The 21,376-nt window shown below is 41.7% G+C and overlaps 1 protein-coding gene across 1 annotated transcript in view; it reads left to right on the top strand.

Annotated features, from left to right (window-relative positions):
- Window positions 1–1,723: 1,723 nt before the first annotated feature.
- The window catches only part of Lyplal1 (lysophospholipase like 1), a 27,774-nt gene continuing 8,121 nt past the window's right edge, over window positions 1,724–21,376 (top strand). Inside the window, exons 1-3 of the mRNA XM_021162048.2 lie at window positions 1,724–1,877; window positions 4,661–4,760; window positions 12,150–12,319. Coding sequence (XP_021017707.1) covers window positions 1,784–1,877; window positions 4,661–4,760; window positions 12,150–12,319 — 364 coding nt within the window. The 5' untranslated portion in view covers window positions 1,724–1,783. The remainder of the gene's footprint in view (window positions 1,878–4,660; window positions 4,761–12,149; window positions 12,320–21,376) is intronic.

The following is a 21,376-nucleotide window of genomic DNA, read 5'->3' as shown; positions in this document are numbered from 1 at the left end:
GACAGCCTGCAACCTAATTACATTTCAAAGTATGACAGGACCAACACAGTGTGCCTACCAGATTGCATCTCTAACTCCAGGGACAGAGATGTTTGTTCTGTAACTGTAGATGAAAGCAACCATAGCTTTCAAGTCATGGAAAGATGAAGGAGCAGTGATTAGATTCAGAACAGTCTGGCCCTGTCTAACAGTGATTGTGACTCTAGGAAGGGTCAAGTTCCAGGTGAGAAGCCAAGCCCTAGCCTGCAGGTAGGACTCCAGTCCCTATTACCTTCCTGTGTGGCTTTTATAGTGAGTTGGCCCTGGTAAGGAAAGCCTTCTTTTACTGCCTGTCTGGATGGAGTCAGTTAGTTTCTCCTTTTCTTTTCTTTTCTTTTCTTTTTTTTTTTTTTTTTTTTTGGTTTTTTTGAGACAGGGTTTCTCTGTGTAGCCCTGGCTGTCCTGGAACTCACTTTGTAGACCAGGCTAGCCTCGAACTCAGAAATCTGCCTGCCTCTGCCTCCCGAGTGCTGGGATTAAAGGCGTGCGCCACCACGCCCGTCAGTTTCTCCTTTTCTATCTGTCTCTTTTAACCAACACAGTGTTTTCAAAGCTATTGGTATTCTGTATGAACTCCATCCCCACAGTTACCTGGCAACAGCCAAGTAGGCCAACTCACTATAAAAGGGGCTGCTTGGCCCCTTCTCCCTCTCCTGCCTCTCTTGTTCTCTTACTTCTGCTTCTCTCTCCCTTGCCTCTTGCCCCATTCCCCTCACCCCTCTCTCCACGTGCTCATGGCCGGCCTCTGCTTCTCTACTCCCAGCCTTTCTCTGTCTCTTCTACCCTCTTAAATCCTCTCCCCATGCCCTGAATAAGCTTTATTCTACACAGGGGGAAGGACTGCCTTGGCATGGGCCCGCTGTGACGTATCCTTCCCCCACACCCTGCCAGAACATATTGTTATAGCTCTTTATCTTTTTATGATTACAACACAAGCTATGGTAATTCTGTCTTTGTTAGCAGTGACGGTACTTACTGATACACACATACCATGAATTCTGTCCATCCGCGTGGAGATGGCATGGGGGTTGTTTTATCCTTTGCGGTCTGTAAATACCACCGCAGATTGTGATGTAGGAGTCTCTAAGTACCTGATTTGTTCTTTTTAGGAAGGGGATGTATCCAGAAATTGAAGTTGTGGGTCATTTAATCCCACACTTATTTTCATGTTACTTCCTGCTGCCATCAGCCATGCACAACCATCGCCAGCTTGTAATCATTTCCACTAATCATTGCCCACAGTTTTGCTAACAGCCATGCCAAAGAATGTGAAGTCCTAGCTCATTAAATTAGATCTATCTGCTAACTATTAGAAAAAAGACAAAGACACACACACACACATACAAAAGAAATTATTATATGGCTGGGTCACCCTGTGTGCAAAAAGCTACGAACATCTGGTGCAAGCCCCAAAGCGGATGGTTATATAAAATATGGTTATATCTGTAAAAATTTAAAGACAGTAATATTCCCCAAACTGGGTGATCCTGAGCTTTGTAACTGCAGTTTAAAACCTGCAGCAAATTCTCGGGACTAAAGTTTATTCTCAGTCATTACAATGGAGGAACCTGACCTAAGGAAAGCATTCCTCAGCAGAATCCAGAGCTGATTACTCTTACGTCAGATTTAGGGGCAGGGCGCCAGGCGCAGCGCATGCGTACACCCATGCTGGTGCAGCTCGCCTGCGCGCGCGGCCCCGTGACGCTAGGGACGTGGCCGCGCGCCTTGCTGTCTCTCCTCCGCCATGGCTGCTGTGCCCAGCGCTGTGCACCTGCCGCGTTGTGTGGTGTCCCCGGCCGGGAGACACAGTGCCTCGCTGATCTTCCTGCACGGCTCAGGTGCATTACAGTCTCGTGGTCTCCGACCCGCTCGCTACAGTAGGGGAAGCACCCTCTTCTCGGTCCCCCAGCGCCCAGGGTCGCCCGAGGTCTCCTCTTTCTGTATAGCACTCACCTTCATCCTCTTCCTTCCTTCGCTGGTGTCTTTGACCCTTGCATCCACAGCATGGTCGAACGGCAGTCCTTACCTAACCCCAAGTTCAGTCATAGCACCATATCGGTGTAAGTCTCCAGGCACGTGGATTAACCACTGTTTCGGGGTCGACCAACAGTGTGATCTGACATACATACCCCACCACACACCCCTATTGCAGATCATAAGCTGTTGTCTGCCTTGCCGCTGTCATAGAGACTTTTTTTTGGATCATATTTACACTGTGTAAATGTATGCTCGGCACCACCAGCGGGTTTCCCCTGCGCCTCCCACCTGTCTTTTTTGATGGTCCACCACCCTGGTTTCCCCTGTGCCCTCTTGTAAAACCTCCGAGGTAAGTATAAAGTCCGCTTCATTTAGGGAGCACCCTTAGAAGAAAACACAAGAATCACCGACTTAATCCTTGCTCACTGTGCTTGGTTGGTCCGGGGTAAGTTCTCAGGAAAGGGAAAAAAAAAAATTTTTTTTTTTTTTTTAAATTTAAAAAATGAGATCCAGGCGGTGTCCTCAAGGGGCCTACCTAAATTTAAAAACAAAAACAATTCAATTAATTTGAGTCAGCAGTGGATAGGAGATCACAAGATGGTGCATGAGCTACTGCCAAGAGAATAGTAAGGAAAGAAAAAAAAAATGGGTTTGGACATTGTGAATGCAGGGCTTGTCACAGCTTTTCAGGAGCACTGCGTTATGCTGAGGCCTGTGTAGGCTTAGGGGACTAGAACACGAGGCAATTGGAGTGTTCCCTCCTCCCTCCATTTTGAAAAAAACAAACAAAAAACAAAACAACGGGACTAGAAACACTTTCTTTCTTGCTGTTTTGTAAGGAGTAGTGAAGCTGGATTTGAATCCAAATGTCTGACTTGGAATTAATATTCTGGGTGGGAAGGGGAGGGAAACCCTCAACTATGGTGTATCGTTCTAGAAATAGAGTAATAAAAGTTGTGTAAAGGGAAAGGCCTGGCACAAGACTTACACCTTTATAGCTAGCTGCCTAATAATTCAGGACCCAAGAGAATTCAGTGATGAGCATCCAAAATTCCCACATAGTAATTCCTTCTCATAATTAATTCAGTGTCTTTAGAAAGAACTAGAGTTTGTTCTTTTCCCCCCATCTGGACCACTTTGCTTAGTGCTTCCTATTTTTCTGTTTCAAATTACTGACATTTTTATAACCTGTAATGTATGTCTGAAAACAGAGTCACCTATTCTGTATGTATTTTACTCATTTGTGTGTATTGTCTGTGTGTGTGTGCACCCGCGTGTGTAAAACTTGCCTTTCTTCATTGGAAAAAATTAATCTAAATAATTCTTCCAGATGTTCAGGTATATTATTCTTATATAATTGGATCTCCATTGATGTATAAAAAGATCTTTTAGGAGTTGGCCTGTTCTGTTAATTATTATTAATAATTAATTGGAACGTGGAGTCACCTGAGAAAAGTGAGTCTCAGCTGAGAAATTGCCCAGTTCAGGTTGGCCTGTGTCTATGGTGAATGGTCTCAGTTGTTGGTTGTTTAGGAGGCTCCTGCCTGCTGTGGCCATTGCTTCTCCTATGCATATGGTTCTGGGTTGTATAAAACTGGTTGAGCATGAGCCATGGGGACAAGCCAGTATCAGCTGTGCTCTGAGTTTCCTGCCTCTGCTCCTACTTAAGTTCCTGGCCTCCCTGGGTGAATATGCTACCAGGTGTATTTGAACCTTTTTCTACTTCCAAACTTTGAGGGGAAACGGCGACTCTTACGGTGATTGATTGATGTAAATGGTCTTCTCTGTGGCTGGCTTCAGCCTCCCACACGGGTCCCTAAACTCCATTATTTCCTTCAGGGGCATCCATCATACCTGTGATTTCCTAAGTCTGTGCCCCACACTGACCTTTAAGGCTGATAAAGGCCGTTCTGTGCGTGGTTGCTGTCTTTCTCCCTTTATAATGTCTTTAGGAAGGGGCTCAGTCAGATCTTGCTGAAGTTACAAGAAACCCCAGGAAGTGGGAGCCTTTTCCAGTAGACACTGCCTTCTCCACCTCTCTTCACCCACCCTCCTCTCAGTGACATGTAAAGCACTTGGGTTCTTTCCTTGTCTCCATGCAGGTAGACATACATTAACTCTTACACTATTTTTGGGGGGTGGGCATGATGTTAGATTATATAAATATTATCAACACCATTAAAATCTGATTTCTTCACATTTATATTTGAAGTACAGTGACTGCCTTACCCACTCCTTGAAGACTTGTTGTCACCAAGAAAATTGTATTAAGTCACACTAGCTACAATGGTGTAAATCACACTGGGATTTTTTTAAAGGGTAAGATGAGAAATGAATAGTGTCAAACAACAGCTTAACAGAAGTCTGTTCTAGAAGAAATTATTCTACCTACTACAAGCAAGGAGACCTGAAATGCACCATGAGGATCTTTTCTAACTGATAAACACTGCCTCTAGATGTGTAATAATAAAGATTGTGTGCCCAGTCAACTAATTCTGCTATCCGAACAGCTCTTTTTAGCATGTGGGGATTTTTCAGGTTTTCTGTCCCAGCCCTCAAGTGACCTGAGATGTGAAGAGTACCTTCAAATGCACTGTGTTGTGAGGATGTCTATCTGACAGTGTGGGTTTTGTAATTTTGTCAGGTCACTCTGGCCAAGGACTGAGAGAGTGGATCAAGCACGTGCTAAACCAAGACTTAACATTCCAGCACATAAAGATTATTTATCCAACGGCTCCCTGCAGGTACGCAATGCTTATTATCTATGTGCCAACTAGATGTTTTTAGCTTTAACTCTTTATTTGAGATTTTAAGTTAGGGTCCTCACCTCCCACCTGTAAAAAACGCATGCTTTACTTGGAAATTGGCGTCCGTGGCCAAGCTTCCCCAGGTGGTCAACCACTCCACAATGGGAATAACTCGGCTGTTCTGAGCAACCCTGCCCCAGCCCTCAGCCTGCTTCCCGTGAGTCTCATCTTTCACCCCTCTCCACTTCACACACCCCAAAAGCAAACTTAATAACTTCAGCCAAGATAGTCGTTCTGACCTGGGTTCATAGTCCCTGGAAAAGAATTTTATAACATTCTTCTTTCCAAATTTCAAAGGATGTTAAGTACTCTTAGGTTCTTTGAATCAGTAAACCAGGATAGACATGAGGTGTGGAAATCCGCATTTAATGGAATTCATAATGATAGGAGTGAAGTAATTTTGAGGCCATGGACTGCTTTTTATAAATATTAAATAAGCATCCACATAGTCATCTTCAAATTTATTTTTTGCATAAACAGATATTGTTTTGTCATGCAAATATTGGCTTGTCATGCAACCGAGTCTGACTTCTCATGATTTAGTCTTGGTTTGTTTGTTTCTTTCTTTCTCTCTTTCTTTCACTTCTTCTTTCTTCCTTTCTTTGTTTTCATTCATTCGTATCCCAAATGCTGCCCCCTCCCAGTCCCCCCTTCACAGGGTCTGTTCCCATCCCCTCTCCCCTTCTCCTTTGAGAGGGTGCCCCCCGCCCTGGGTATTCCCCAACCCTGGCACATCAAGTTTCAAAAGTTTGTAGTTTTTTTTCTAGGGAGTTAAAAGGGAATGCTGATATCTCTGTGGAAACTGAGAGATTGTGAGTTTTAGGCTAATTGTAAATGTAAGTTATTAAATAATAAGAAAGATATTAGGGACATGATTCTAAGAATTTAGTTATTTTTATCTCTTGCTAAGAATCGAATGGTTTTCAGCCCTTGGCCGTCATGCATTACCAGTTGTAACATGAATTCTATATCAGTGCTTTTCAGACTTTAAACCAATGGTATTTTATACTCCATATTGCCATATGCCTGGGGTTGTCTGTTGTGTTTGTGCTGGCCTCTTCAAATGTGTTTGCAAGGGTTCGTCCCTTTGGTCTTTAGAGGTCTGTCTGTATCCCATTGTCTTTGAGTGTTTGATAGCACTTAGAGAACTCACTTGCACCTGAAGATCTCTTGGGTGAGTTGTTGGCAATGAATTTGTTTTCTTTTCTAGAATCTATGTTTTCAGATTTTCTGTGTATTTTGTATTTTCAAGTCAGTGTCAGTGATTTCTATCTGCTGGGATTTGTCTCTGACTTCAAGATACTTCTTTTCTTTTTTCTTTTTTTCTTTTTTCTTTTTCTTTTGTTCAAGACAGGGATTTTCTATGTAGCCCTGGCTGTCCTGGAACTCACTCTGTAGACCAGGCTGGCCTCTAACTCAGAAATTTGCCTGCCTCTGCCTCCTAAGTGTTTAGATTAAAGGCGTGCGCCACCACGCCCAGCCAAGATACTTATTTTTAATCTTTACATTTCTATTCATATATTTTATTTAGATTCTCACAGTAATATTTTGTTGTTTTGATGATGATGATGATGACGATGGTGTATGTGTGTGTGTGTGTGTGTTTGTGTGTTCTAACTTGTCAGGGTTCACGAATCATTTTTAGAGCCAGTTTAGGCGTGGTTCTTTTCTCTGTTTGGTTGTAGTTTGGACAAGGAGTCTCAGGTAGCCCAGGCTGGCCTGGAACCCCTGGCCCTTTTCTGTGTCCTGAGTGCTAGGACTGCAAGTGGTCCCCACCTCATCCAGCACAATTTCCTCTTGCTTTTCGTTTTCTGTTCCATTTATGTTTGCCCATTTTCTTTCCCCCTCCTATTTATATTAGAGCAGTAATTTTATCACGACTCTAGCCAAATCTCACAATGTTTTATTTTTTTGTTTTATTTATGTTGGAAGGTTTTCTGTCACCTTCGTGTTCCCTGTGTAATTCTTGTGTAACAAATTACCCCCAAGCAACGCTTTTATTATGGCCACAAATTCTGTGGTTTAGGAATTCAGAAGGGCACAATAATGGTGACTCAATTCCACTCTGTTGTTCTTGGGGCTTCTCTTGGGAAAGCTTGAAGGTTGGGTGTGGCTCCTGATTTGTCTGCTGGGCACTGGATCCCTCATCTGTCAGCCTTGTCACACAGCCAGCAGATATCAGCCAGGGCTTTCCTGCTGGCGTCTCTATACTGTGACACCTCAATAGGCTTTATCATTTAGAGTTCATTTTATTTTTATTGTTGAGTGTGTGTATGTGTGTGCATGTTGATATGTGTGTGCTGTCTACCTTTTCTTTTCAGACTGTCACCAAATCAGGAGCTTACCAGTTTGGCTAAACTACCAGGCCAGCAAGTTCCAGGGACCTAGCATCCCCTCTCTGACCTCCTCCCATCTTCCAGCACTGGGATTACAGACAGTGCCGACACTGGACTGCAGATCCACATGCTTATAGGCTGGACAGATCTCTCCAGCCTATCATTTGGAGTCTTGGGCTATGTAGTAGCATGGAAGCTTGTTCCCAGAGTAGATACCCTCAGAAAACAAGGAAGTTAACAGTTGCAGAGCTAATGCAGAAGGCATCCAGGATGCAAAGGAAGAGTGAAGGCCTTTGCCTCTCAGCAAAAGTCTGTCACTGTGGTAAGGGCTTGTCTGGTTACTGTTCTAACTCCACCTCTCCCTATCCCCCCCACCCCCAAATTCCTGGACCCACTTAACCAGGAAGCCATCAGATGTCTGTTGGTGATTTCATGCATCGAGGACTGGTTCAGTTGTCTTACTGTTGCTGATTTCTAGTTTCATTCCATTACTATCAGATAAAATATCCTATATAACCCGAGTCTTTGGCTTCTCACAGGACTTTATGGCTTCTCATGAATTCTACCATGGTAACTCTTCATGTATACTTTAATTTACAGCATTAAAATTGTATCAGGGCAATATAAGATGACTGATAGTGTATTAACTTACATTTTATATATGGTCGATAATTATTTTTAAGTGGTTTTGAGAGTCATGAGCAAAGGACTTTTATTACAAAATGACCCTCTTAACTTCTGGTAACAACCCAAAGTGTAGTTTGTATAATGATTGTGTACTGCACAACAATTTTTCTACACTTATTTTACATTTTTTCCATCACTTTGTTAGTTCGATTAGTGTTCTTAGCAAACTTCCAGACCTTTTTATCTTTAGCTTGTCTATCAATTGTATTTAGAATGTATTTGTTATAGGCAACATGTAATTGGGCTTTGTTTATTGCTTTAATCTATAACAGTTTTTGTCTTTTAAATGATTTGTTGAGCCATTTATATTTAGTGTAACATTGAATTTATAGGCTTGACTACAAATCTGTTGTCTTTTCTCCTATGTTCTACATTTCTCATTTTTGCACTATTTAAGCTTTTTAATATTTCAATTTCGTTATCTTGTTCCCTGATTGTGGCAAGGCTAAATACAAATCACAGACTTTAACCCGTCTTAGAGTAAATATTTGCCAGTTTAACTGAATTGTAGAACTTTAAATGGCAAGGCCCCTGTCTCCCATCCCCTTTATGATTCTCATGTCTTTCATTACCTATGTTAAGAACACCATCAAGCAAGGGTATAATTTCAATTTTCACACTCATAAGTGCCACCAAGAACCTAAGAAGGGGACAGTTGTCTATTGTGTCATTCGGCGTAGTCTGTGATCGCGTGTCATTGTGTTTCCACTCAATCCTTAGTTACCCTTCCGCTCCTCAGTGCGCCTTTCCTCAGCTATAAATCACATATTAAATAAAAGTCAACAATAGTTTGCTGTATTAATTAAAATGGAAAAGTAGAATAGTAATTTTCATTATGTTAATTTGGACTTGTTAGTTGGAAGTACTCAATAAATATTTTTATTCTGTGGCATATTTTAGCTGTGCTTACAGGCACAGGTTTTCTTAGTTTAGATATAATAACAGAATTTCCATTAAAAAATAACAATATGTGATAGTTCATTTATAATTTTTATGATATAAGTTCTGTTGATAATTTGAAAAATCCTCAGACCCATCAGACTTGCCTGTGCCTCTACATGTTGACTGTACATTTCCCCACCTAAAAAAGAGTGCTTATCATTTTCCGTGAATTAATGCATGTTCACAAGGGGAGTGCACAGGCATCTGTATTCCTGTACATGTGGAGGCCCGAGGTCCACTGCTCATGATCAGACTGAAAATGGCAACAGTTACAATCTCCAATGATGAGCACTGTGATGAGCAGTGACTTTAGTGAGACAGAGTCCTTGCAGAATAGAAGCAGCAATGGGGAGTCAAAGGTGACTTTCAGTTGACACCTGAATAGTCAGTGGGAGCCCAGCACAGGGTATGATGGGGAACACAGGGCTGGGAGAGGGCGCTGATGACATCATCTGACTGGAGCCTTGAGCCAACACAGGGAATGATGGGGAGTGCAGGGCTGGGAGAGGACATCTGATGCAATGCTCGTAAGTCACTCATGAGCTGTCCAATGGCACTTGAGCCTAGAGCATGCTGGGGGAATTCTGAAATGAGGACAGAGAGAGACCAGAGCCAGCTTGCCATCCTAAAGACTGCAGATGATCTTTTGGCTCTTATAACTTTATGGGAATACAGATTAAAACAGAAGTGGGTATTCAATCGAATACCTTTTTATTAAAAAAAAATCAAAGTGTTGGACATGTAGTCTACTCTAATACTTGAGCAGTGTGTAACGGGTTGATTGATTGATTGGTTTAGGAGCTGCACAGATGTTCTTTGCTGAACATATTTGTTTATTGTGGTAATGTCTGAACTGTTTTTATACCAGCTAATAAAGTGATTTATTTGAGGAAGAAAGTGAATGAATATAACACATGTGCCAAGCCTTTTAGCTGTTTAAAAACAATCTTTTATGCTTTATTTAAAGGTTATTCTAACATCTTTGGAAATTTATGTACTCTCGATTGTTTTCTTAGCAAAAAGAGTTCTAGTCTTTTTTTTTTAATCCCATTAAATTATCTTAATGATCCCATTTAAACAGAAATTTTTAATTTCTTTCTTAGGGAAGTGAGAGCCCCGAACCATCCCGATGAGTAAATGGGAATTTACACTGTGTTTTACCTCAATGAAGCATCTCCCTAGATTAATCTTATAAATAAGGCATTGTCAACGGAGCGGGGAAAGAGTTAGCGAGTATCATTTTTTCCCATTAATGGCCGAGTGCCCAGAATGATTCACATTTTAGCCGATGATATCATCCTTATTTAAGTGCTTAGACAGACAAATAAACAGTGAGAGAAATAGCAGGGAATGGAGAGAGGAGTCCAGAGGGCTGGGTATCACTCAGCTCTGGAGTTGGCCTTCACTGTGACTTCAGCCTCAGGGAACATTTCACAGTGTGTAACAATGACTGAGAACAAAACACCTGCTTTCAAGTGCGGTGGACTTGAAGTTAACCTTGAGAATGTCTCTGGGAGGAGGAAGGCCTGGGTGCTTCTGCCTTCTCTTGTCCCTGAGCCATCTCTTTAGCTGGCTGAGAGGAGTGCTGTGGGCTTCTATCTTCCCCACAGAAAGCGAGGGTCTGGATAGAGCAGTGAGAAGCCTGAGGGTTCAGTCTGCAGAAGCCTGCCCTCCTCCCAGGCTTTGCTCTGAAAACATTATAACCTCCATGAATAACATAGATTAATTAAAAATCTCCAAAGATAATTAAAGAGAATCATTCATGAGTATTTTAAACTTTCTAAATGTTTTGAATGACTTTTTGACTAAATAAGAATGACTGCCTAATGTAGTAAGCATGACGACTAGTGTGATGGTGGTAAGAGGGGTCTGGGGCTGGAGTGCCCATGGACAGATGCAGAGATCAGCAGAGGAGTCTGCCACATCAAAAGCATTTGGACTTCTAAGTTAAACCTGAGCACAGTTTTCCATGTTAAACCAATGAAGTGTAATTGATAAGTTGGTGGATCCACTCATGTGAGAGCACACCAGTACCAGGAGCTCCTCCAGTGGGACCTGCTCGTACAGATGCTTTGGAGAAAGGTGGTCTTCTCTGTGGTAGAATGATGGATTTTTACCACCTTTATGGAAGCAACTTTGAAACATGTACTAAGGTAAAGCCTGGACCTTCCAACCTGGCATACGATTCTCAGTCTCTGTTCCATAGGAATAGCCCCTCTACATGAAAAACATATGCATCTATATTAACTAGGCATGTTTTATGTCACCCTGTCCACAGAGGCTGGAATCTACATATATCATGGGGAGAAAGGATCATTCAGTTGTCAAATAGGTTTATCTATGAGCATTAACAACATTTATGTACATAATCATTTGATGCATAGGGAAGGGGCTAGTATGGTTGGCAGGGACCAGAATGCCCAGTGACTGACAGAATTGTGGGAACTCAGCATTCACTAATGAGAAGGTGCATAGGTGAGGACTGTTCAGATGGATTTCTGTGAGACACTGTGGAGAAGAGTGCGTACGTATGGGAAGAAGACTGGATGCTCTTGCTCTTAGTACCCCAAAACTTTATAAGCCTTGAATCACCCAAAGTCAAGTTGATCTGCCTCCTGACAGCTGGTCCAGTGTGGTGGTCATTCACTGTAAGTACTCACAGGGCTTCCAGACCCTTGCTTGTCTTCTCTGCTCCCACTGCCCTTGTGGACCTTATGGGTCGAAGAGCAGGTAGACCCACAACAAAGCATCTCCAAAATTGTCTTTATTACACACCCCCCCCACACACACACACATCCTTTTTTACCTCTCCTAACACAGAACTTAGACCTGAAACCTTTAACCACATTGTAATTGGAATATGTGCAGTGTGAACAGTATGTGCATAGGACATGAAGTTCATTGTGCAGCATTAATGTACAGGAATGGACAACGATTCCTAGGACCATCACTGTCCAACCTCCTAAGAATAGTTACCGGGCTTGAGAGGTGGTGTACAAGGTATGCGCAGTTGTCACCACGGCTGAAGACCTGTGTCCCACCCCTGGAATCTTCATGGTGGAGGGAGAGAATTGACACTTTACTAATTATGCTCTGACCTCCACATAGCCCACGGCACACCTCTCCCAAGTCAATGAGTATACCAATTAGACATTTAAGTAAGGATGTCAAACCAGGTTTAGAACATGTTAATGGAATAAATAAAAGAAAGTTAATGGAGTGTGTATAGGGCATTTTCCATATAAATTCTATTTACCATAAGATTCGGCAAAATAAATAAATAAATAATAGTATACCAATCCTTCAGATACTACAGCAGCTGTTTAACATTACTCCTGTTGTCTTACATTGTGTTAAACAGGCCATACACTCCTCTGAATGGAGGGCTCTCCAATGTGTGGTTTGACAGATTTAAAATATCTATGGACTGCCCAGAACACCTTGAATCAATTGATAGTATGTGTCAAGTGCTCAGTGGATTGATTGATGAAGAAGTAAAAACTGGCATCCAGAAGAGCAGGATATTAATAGGTGAGGACTTTATAACATTGGTAATGTATTTTACTTTCTTCCAATTATATTTTCTGAGTTGTATTTGTAACATTGTTTATAAGTACGTGAATATTGCTTGACCCATTCACAGTCTTGGAAAAGCTACATGTGTTGCTTTCAAAAATATTAGAGTCATAAACAACAGCTCATGAAACTTTCATTGATTTTCATTTTTAATAATAACCCTCTATTGGCTTGTTTATTTGTTTTAGACAAGGCGCTACTGTAGAGCCGAGACTACATCAAAATTCCAAACTCTCCTGCACTCAGCTCTCAAGTGCTGGGTTATAAGAATATGCCACCATGCCCCAGCTAGTTTGCAGTTGTTTTAATGATAAATATCTTTCTACTTTAATTTTTAACTGAGATTATCCATTGCAATTAAAATGTTTCCCTTTCATGTAGCTGGGATCTTATGAATATAAGATTCAACTGCTCCTACCATGATAAAAATAGAGTACATGGTGAGAGTGTACTGTCAAACTCATGAGCACAATGTCTTTCAAGTATGTGTCACAAGACATTGATAACCTTGTGTTAAACATGTCACAGTGATCCCTGCTCCCAAGGGTGTATAAAGCTTCATTGAAACTCTGTACTGAATACTTTCTTTGTCTGAACTCATCAGATATACAAGCCTGCAAAGATTTCTCCTTCTCTAATATATACAAATGCCAGGTGGGGTGTGTAGAATATCGCCGTCCAGAAAGGTGTGGTTGCACGGTGTACAAATACGTAACAGCTGTATTGCATGATGAAATTATAAAGATTCCAATTATAAAGTAAACACCTCCATCATGTGCTAAATAGCATCAACATGTACTCAGCAACCTTCCAGAGACTAGATTAAAGAACAGTTTTAGTACTATACAATTCCTTGCCACCCATTGAAGCCATCAAGGTGCTGAGCTGTTCAGTTAGTTACCAGTGTCCTATAATACAGTGGATAAGATCCTTTCTGTGTTTTGCCTTTGGTTTCTACTTTAGTTTAAGAACTGGTATGGCATCAAACACAGCATCACCACCTTTCTAATCCCGAGGCTTCTTGTCTGTGTTCTTCTGTTTCTGTGCTTGGCGCTAAGTGTAGATATCTCTACTAGAGGTAACCATGGATGAGCAGGAAGCCTGGGAAGGGAACAGGGGAGGAGATGCTACCCAACCCGCAACCTTAGGAAACAGCAAGGAGAAGTCACAGATCCCATCATTCTGTCATCAGCTTGGTCTCCCTTAATCCCTACCATGGTAGCAGGAAATTTTCTCAGTACCTAAAGGGACAAACAGATAAATAAAGCAAGTTCTGTATCACAGATTTCTTCCTCTAAGTTACTTAAAGAAATAACTAATCCTACTGGGCTGTGACGAGCACCCTAGAATGATATAATCCACAGCTATCCAAAGGGAATGGTCATAGGTCATGTCCCATCACAGTCCCTGCCTCTGAGCATCCATCACAAGGCCTAGCACCAAGTCTATGCTAAGCAAACGTGTACTCGGTACATGACTAGGGAGCAAACTCGTGACTGGAGTAGTTATAATTGTAGGAATTTAGATGAAGAAAAGGCCACGTGTACTTGGGGACATTAGGTGAGGACCAGAGGAAAATGGCAGTGACACGGGAGGCATATCAGTTGTTAAAATTTAACTGCTATACTGTGCAGTCCTGGCACAGTCCAGGCAGCCCAGACAAACGATAAATAGGAAGTGGGAAAGGCCATGCTTTCTGTTTTGGTCTCGGACACAAGCTACCATAGCAAAGTTAGCTGCCCAACGGTGACATTTCGTTGATATTCTTTGCCAAGTTAAGAGTCTGAAGTGGTACGGTTGGATAGTGATGACTCCAGTGTTTCCAAGACTGAAGTCTGACATGCCTGGCTCGACCTGCCCATCATTACTGTAAATATCTGTGCTATCTGTGGAGATAACACAACTGTTTGGTGGAGAGATGGTACCTATGAGGTATTCGGCTTAGTCTTGACTTCCTAGTAGATCCTTTTAGGACTATTCTGTGCATTAGGGAGTGATCTGTCCAAAGCAGTGACAAACTAGGTATGGAGCTAGAGAGATGACTCAGTGGTTAAAAGAGGACTGGCTGCTTTTCCAAAGGCCCTGGGCTTAATTCCCCACATACCATGGCGGCTCACAATCATTCCAGCTCCAGGGAATTGGGTGCCATCTTCTAGCCTCTGTGGGCACCGGGCATGCACACAGTAATAGACATAAATGTAGACAAAGCACGGTATACACAGAGTAAAATAATACTAGACATGTGTTGTACACTAAGCATTGGGAACCAGTCCTTGAGTTTATCAGTATTAGGTAATGGAAGCTGGGGAAAATATTAGGATGAGAATTTGTTGTAAAATAAGACTACAGCGCCTCTGGAAATAGAAACTGAAAAATGCCCTGCACACTTCTGAGAGAGCCATCAGCTGGAGAGCTTGTCACATCAAATGCTCAGCTCTGCTTGTTTATCACCTGCCTGCCCTTCCTACGTGCTCCTTAGTCTGTCTGTGGCATCTTTCAGTGCCGTGAAGACACTGGATTTTGTTAAGGTTAGAGAAGCAGGGAACACTCTGAATCTAGGTCTAATACTCAATTTAAAGCCCCATGATAAAAAATAAAAGTTAGAAAAACATTTAAAGCCTATAATTCTTCCATTAAACCCAAATATTTTTTAAAAGTTCATAATATTTGTCAAAATACCTTCACAAAAATTATACCTATAGATGTCCCACCATCTACATTAGAACTCATTTTTTTTTTCTAATTTTTTAAAATTCTTTAATCCTTTTCTTCAGTCCAGATTTCATCCCCCTCCTGGTCTGCCTCCCCCCACCAAACCATTTCCCATCCTATACCTCCCCCCACCCAGTCTCCAAGAGGATGTTCCCCTCCCCCAGTCCCCACCCCACTAGCCCTCCCCATTTCCTGGGACCCCGAGTCTCTGCAGGGTTAGGTGCATCCTCTCTCACTGAGGTCAGACCTAGCAGTCCTCTGCTATATATATGTTGGCTACAGCATGCTGCCTGGTTGGTTGCTCAGTGTCTGAGCAATCTCAGGGGTCCAGGTCAGTTGAGACTGCTGGGCTTCTCATGGGGCTGCCCTCCTCCTCATCTTCTTCCAGCTTTTCCCTAATTCAACCACAGGAGTCCTCTGCTCCTCAGCTTCTGCCCACTGGTTGGGTGCTAGTATCTGCATCTGACTCTTTCAGCATCTTGTTGGGACTCTCTGAAGACAGCCATGCTAGGCTCCTGTTTGTAAGCACACCACAGCATTAGTAATAGTGTTAGGTCCCGGACCTCCCCTTGAGCTGGATCCCAACTTGGACCTGTCTCTGGACCGCCTTTCTCTACTGCTCTTACCCAGTTTTTGTCTCTGCAGTTCCTTCAACAGGAATAATTCTGGGTCAGAGCTTTTGACTGTGGGATGGTAACACCATCCCTCCACTTAATGTTCTGTTCCTCCACTGGAAGTAAACTCTACAAGTTCCCCTCCCCACTATAGAACACTTTGTCCAAGGCCCCTCCCTTTGAGTCCTGAGTCTCTTACCTCCCAGGTCTCCAGTACATTCTAGAGGGTTCCCCCACCTCCTACCTTCCAAGGCTGCCTATTTCCATTCTTTCTGCTGGCCTTCACGGCTTCAATTCTGTTCTCTACCCCCCCCAAATACCTGATCATGTTCCCCCCTTCCCCTTTTGTCCCCTCCCCAACCAAGGTACCCCCTCCCTCTGCCCCCCTTTCCCATGACTGCTTTCTTCTCCCTCCCGAGTGGGCCTGAGGGACTCTTTCGTACTGTATCTGTATTGAAGTGTCCAGTGTTGCATGATTTTTTTCTACAAGTAAGCTTAAACAAGGATTAGTAACTAATTTTAATTTACATTTAATTTGCTATTTTCCTTCCAGTTCTGCTTTAGTTTAATAGGAAAGGCTTTTCTCTTAACAAAATTTATTAGCTTATCCCTTTTATAACTTTTTTCTATTTTGTCCTCTATAACTTAAGTGAGCATTCATTCAAATTAATTTAATTTTTTATAATTTATTTTACATTTAATATTTGATTTACTTGGAATTTAGTTTCTTTTCTCTCCATAGAATAAATTTTTATATTATTTCCTGAATCAGAAAGAGAATTTTGTTAAATTGTTAATTTGTATATAATTATAAGACAGTCTGTGATTAAATTAGTATTTCATCAGGACTCCATGGAATTTATGAGAAAAGAAAAGAGGTTTTTGGAGGAAGAGTTGCAATACACACACACAAACACACACACACACACACACACATAAATACATTTATAAAATTTGAAGTTATAACGAAGGCATAACAACATTTGTAAAATAATGTAACTTATGAAAATTTAAAACAGAGAAAGAAGTACACTGTTAGACTTTGAATGTGAGCCAGTCAACTTGAGTGAAGTCGCTCTCCTAGCTTTAGAGAGAGCAGAAGTGCAGCTAGGATCCTGTCTGTTCGTGCTCCTTAACTGCCTGGTTCACTGACTACTCCGTGATAACAATAGCAGCTCCATAGTGGGGTGCCATGAAACACACATGATTCTTGACCGCGAGTGTACATGAGAAGTGAGCTGACTAGCCTCTGCTCACAAAGGAAGTGCTGAGCATCATATTCCTATCTGCATTTGCTGTGTTTTTTCCAATCACTGAGCTAGCTGTAGTTTCGCATGTATTTACAATGTGGCATGGGGTGACTCTGAGTCACTTGTACCCATGGCCTACTCACTGTGGACACTGCAGCCACGACCTCTTGTTTATGGACTTGATTGCTGAAGGGCACCAGCCCGACTGACAGTACAGGACGCAGGGAAGAAGGATCGGACACTTGCACTTTGAGCTGCTGATCCTTGACTTGGAACGTAGGGTGCTCTAGCCTCCCCTCGACCTGTGCCATGAGTAACCATTGCCCCTATGGCGTGGAGCTCAGCTGTGCAGATGTCAGTGAGATACTTATAGGGAGGGATATACCCAGCACCTCCTGCTGAGATTCTATGCGCATGCGCTCTGTCTCATCCACTCTGGTGCCACCCGAAGTCTGAGTGGCTGACCTGGCATGGCATCGCCATTCAGAGACCTTGAGATGGCTCACCATTTCTTCCTTGAGGATGTGTGCTTGTCCCTTTACCATCATCACTGTTCTGTGATCTCTTAAACACTTAAATCACTACAAACTATGTTTCTGCCAGCTTTACTCTAACGTGTCTGTTCGAGTGTGTACCAATTGTTAAAAGTCTCAATGCTGTTTGTAAAGTTGTGGTAGAGGGATTTAGTGGGTAGTCAGGAGTGTGCACTTTGATTCCAAAGAATTTTTATAAAATATGCTCAAGTGAACATGCATTCACTAGTGTCTGTGTGTGACCTACACACTCCATATTGAGAAATGAAAGTTATGTTGCCAAAGCAAGTAGTTGTAATGTAGGAAGTCTCTTAGATGTTAAGGAAGTAAAAGGGAAGTACTAACTATAAAATGGACCCCTTGTTCTTTCTGTGTAACAGTGGCTAGGGTTCTGACTTACGAGATGATGTGTGTAATGGGACTGTGTCTCTGAGATTATAGTTTCAACCTTTGACACTTTGTAAAGAGTACTGTTTGAGATCTGATGCAGATAAGGAAAGGCCCATCCTTTCCTTGTGTTATTTTGATTGATGACATTTTATTGTGTTGAACTTAGCTAGAAGCAGGTCCTTATATTGTATGTGATCTGCTACCTCTCCTTGGGAGTCATCCATCTTGTATTAGAATGGTATTTAGACTTTTTATGCCCAAGTTGTTAATAAAACGTAAGTATTAGAGTAGTAACCTTTCTCAGAAACTCTAATGGGTTAGGAACTGAAGCCAAACGCTCTAATGCAGAAGTATTGTTTGATAAATGAGTGGAAGATGTGGGGCTGGTAGTATGGAGGCAGCAAATAGATCTTAGTGGTTAAGGACATTGTCTTCCTAGAAAAATAACCTTCTGTCTGATCTTAAAGCATTGAAAGGATTTGGTAAACAAGAGAAAAACCTGTTCCATTCCCAAGAAACAGTGTGGCATGCATCCCAGGACTTAGCGTCACCAAGTGATACACAGAGAACAGGTGATATGGTGGGATGTTGACTGCAGAGGGATGTCAGCCATGATGGGGTATTCAGTACAGAGAAATGTCAGCCATGATGGGATGTTCACACAGAGAGATGTCAGCTTGATGGGGTGTTCACTACAGAGGAATGCCAGCCACAATGTGGAGATGACAAGTGCAGGTTACTAGGACAGCAGGAAGGATATAACCAGATAAGGAGATTCATGGACCAATGAACTGACACCATAACACTGAGAAAACAGACACATGATGGTTCCAGAGTAGGTTACAGCCGACTGTAGAAAAGGCTATGAAGATTTCATTTTCCAAGTTTTATGCAAAGGGCGTGCATTACTGTCTTAATAGGAGAGATTAATAAGCTTCTGCTATAAAGGAAAAGGTAGGTAAAGCTTTGCTGAGGGTGCACATCTGATACACAGGTAAGCCAGTACAGGAATCGTCTCTGGAGACATTCACTAATCTTCATTATTTGAAATGAGAATGTAAGACAGGGTGTAGTTTGCTTGTTTTTAACATATCTATATATCACACGAGTTTATAAAGGTTATGATAAAACTTAGAAGAAACACAAGCATATAATTATGAACTTTCCAGTTACTTTCTGAAGGTTGACCAGATGTGTTCAGCTGAAGCAACTCTACCTCCTGTACTGTATGAGAGCAGCCTGCCTTCTGGAGTTCTTGCACATTCACTGTGAGTGCCATGTGTAAAATAGAAGCACATTTCATAGCCAGGCCATACCTCTCAGGTTTCTGTCATGGACTTCTGTATGTTTTTATTTAAAAAGAGAAATCAAAATGGAGAGTGAGAGGCTCCAATGTGCCCTGTTATGCTGGGGAATCAAGAGATAATGGTAACTCTTCAGCTTAGCACATAGCAGCCATCATACACCACTCCTGTTTGTATGAAAAGTATTCATAAGCCTTTCTCCCATATGCAGCTGTCCCGCTTGAGCCTTGCAGTGAGGAAATTAGGGTATAGTTGTTTTCATTCTACCAGTGAAGGGATTAAAATTTAGAGATTATGAGCAGCACAGAGGGAGCCTAGATCCCAAGCCCCTTAATTTAGTCAAGAACTTTCTACCATGATTAGAATCTGTTTGTGGCCACTAGGTGGTGATAACTTTTTTCTTAATTGGTTATTTATTTCATTTACATTTCCAATGCTGTCCCAAAGGTCCCCCTACCCTCCCCAACCCACTCCCCCACCCACCCACTCCCACTTCTTGGCCCTGTCGTTCTCCTGTACTGAGGCATATAAAGTTTGCACGACCAATGGGCCTCTCTTTCCACCGATGGCAGAAGAGAACATATTGATATAATTTAGGATCAATTTTGATCCAGGATGTATAGAACCGGACTCTTACCAGAATTGTGATACTGTAAGTGTATGATCAACATTTCACAGTATGGTAGAGGATGTACTTACAGGACCACATGCATGTCACATGGGTGATCTATATACTCATCATGAATGGCACAGTGAAATAACTATGGTCCAGTCATAAAACTGCATATTATGTAGCCATTAAATTCACCATCTATACATAGAAGTCACTCAACAAGTATTCATCAAATTATGAAATGAGATCTTAACTTTCATAGGTTTCATAATCCCACACAAAGACTTCTCATGTTATGGATCCACAGGAGATAAAGTAGGGTACAATGTGGAGGGCATTCAACTGTTAAAACAAAATTCGAAAACCTATGGGGTACTAAGAATTCAGTATTGGTTTCCTTTATTTGCTTTATCTATGGAGTAAACACATTGCAGAGTGACTTGTAATTACTATGTTAACATTATAATAGGATTTAAAATATAGGACTTTGTTTTGTTTGTTTGTTTTCGAGACAGGGTTTCTCTGTATAGCCCACACTGTCCTGGAAGTCACTTTGTAGACCAGGCTGGCCTGGAACTCAGAAATCCACCTGCCTCTGCCTCCTGAGTGCTGGGAAAAATATAGGATTTTAAATTGAATTATAACAGGGGCATCTGGAATCCACAGGATGCAGTCTAGCAACACAATTTTCTGAACCCCCAAGCCCTCTCTGGGGCAAACATATGGAATGATAATATTGTTCATACTATACAAGTGCAAATAGATGTATTTTTGCTAATTAAAAACAACTCAGGATTCCTTTAGCAACACTTAACAGGCCTTTAAAGGCTTGGTTGGGACTGTTGTCCTAGCACTTGTCTGTGGAAGAGTGGAAATACCATAACTTGCAAGCTTTGTAGGGTGAAATGCAGACATAGACACAGTAACTGTGAGGTGTCTGTTCCCAGAATGTTTGAGCCTTTCCTGACATTCGAAGAATTCTAGAGTGCCATGTAAATGAAATAGAGGGACTGGGATTTTTATTAACTTAAACAAAAATCTGTTCCCTTGATAGCAAACTTCATTGTTTTGTCCTTAGGAATTTGCTTTGAGATAGAACATGTTAATTTCCCCAGTATAGAGTCTTTTATAGATTGTTTCTGTTTCATTTTATACAAAGAGTTCATAAAGCCAAGTTTATTATTTTTAACATGTTTTATTCAACTTGTTAATCTTAAGTGTATGTTAAATTGTTATCTCTTACTACTTTAAATACTTCACCAGCGACTATAAATGCCCACTATAACCATTACCTACAATGAATTTACTATTTTCTATTTACCTACTGAATAGTATATTGTGGGCTGGAACTTAGACTCCTAGATGGAAAATTGACTCAAAATAACTGGTCCTTTGTGTTCAGTTTCTTCTTTGAGAGAAAATATACAAAGTTCCTTTTCACAGTGCCCCATGATAAAGGTGACAGTGTTGTCAAAGCCAGCAAGTAGGGAACTATGATGACCTCACTGGACTGTAAATGGGTTAGGGACTTTTTAATCTGCACACGTTCTCCATTGTGAGATATAGAAACACGTTCTCCATTGTGAGATATAGAAA

Source organism: Mus caroli, chromosome 1, assembly GCF_900094665.2.
Source record: "Mus caroli chromosome 1, CAROLI_EIJ_v1.1, whole genome shotgun sequence".
NCBI lineage: Eukaryota > Metazoa > Chordata > Mammalia > Rodentia > Muridae > Mus > Mus caroli.
This window is presented reverse-complemented; position numbering and strand designations above follow the sequence as displayed.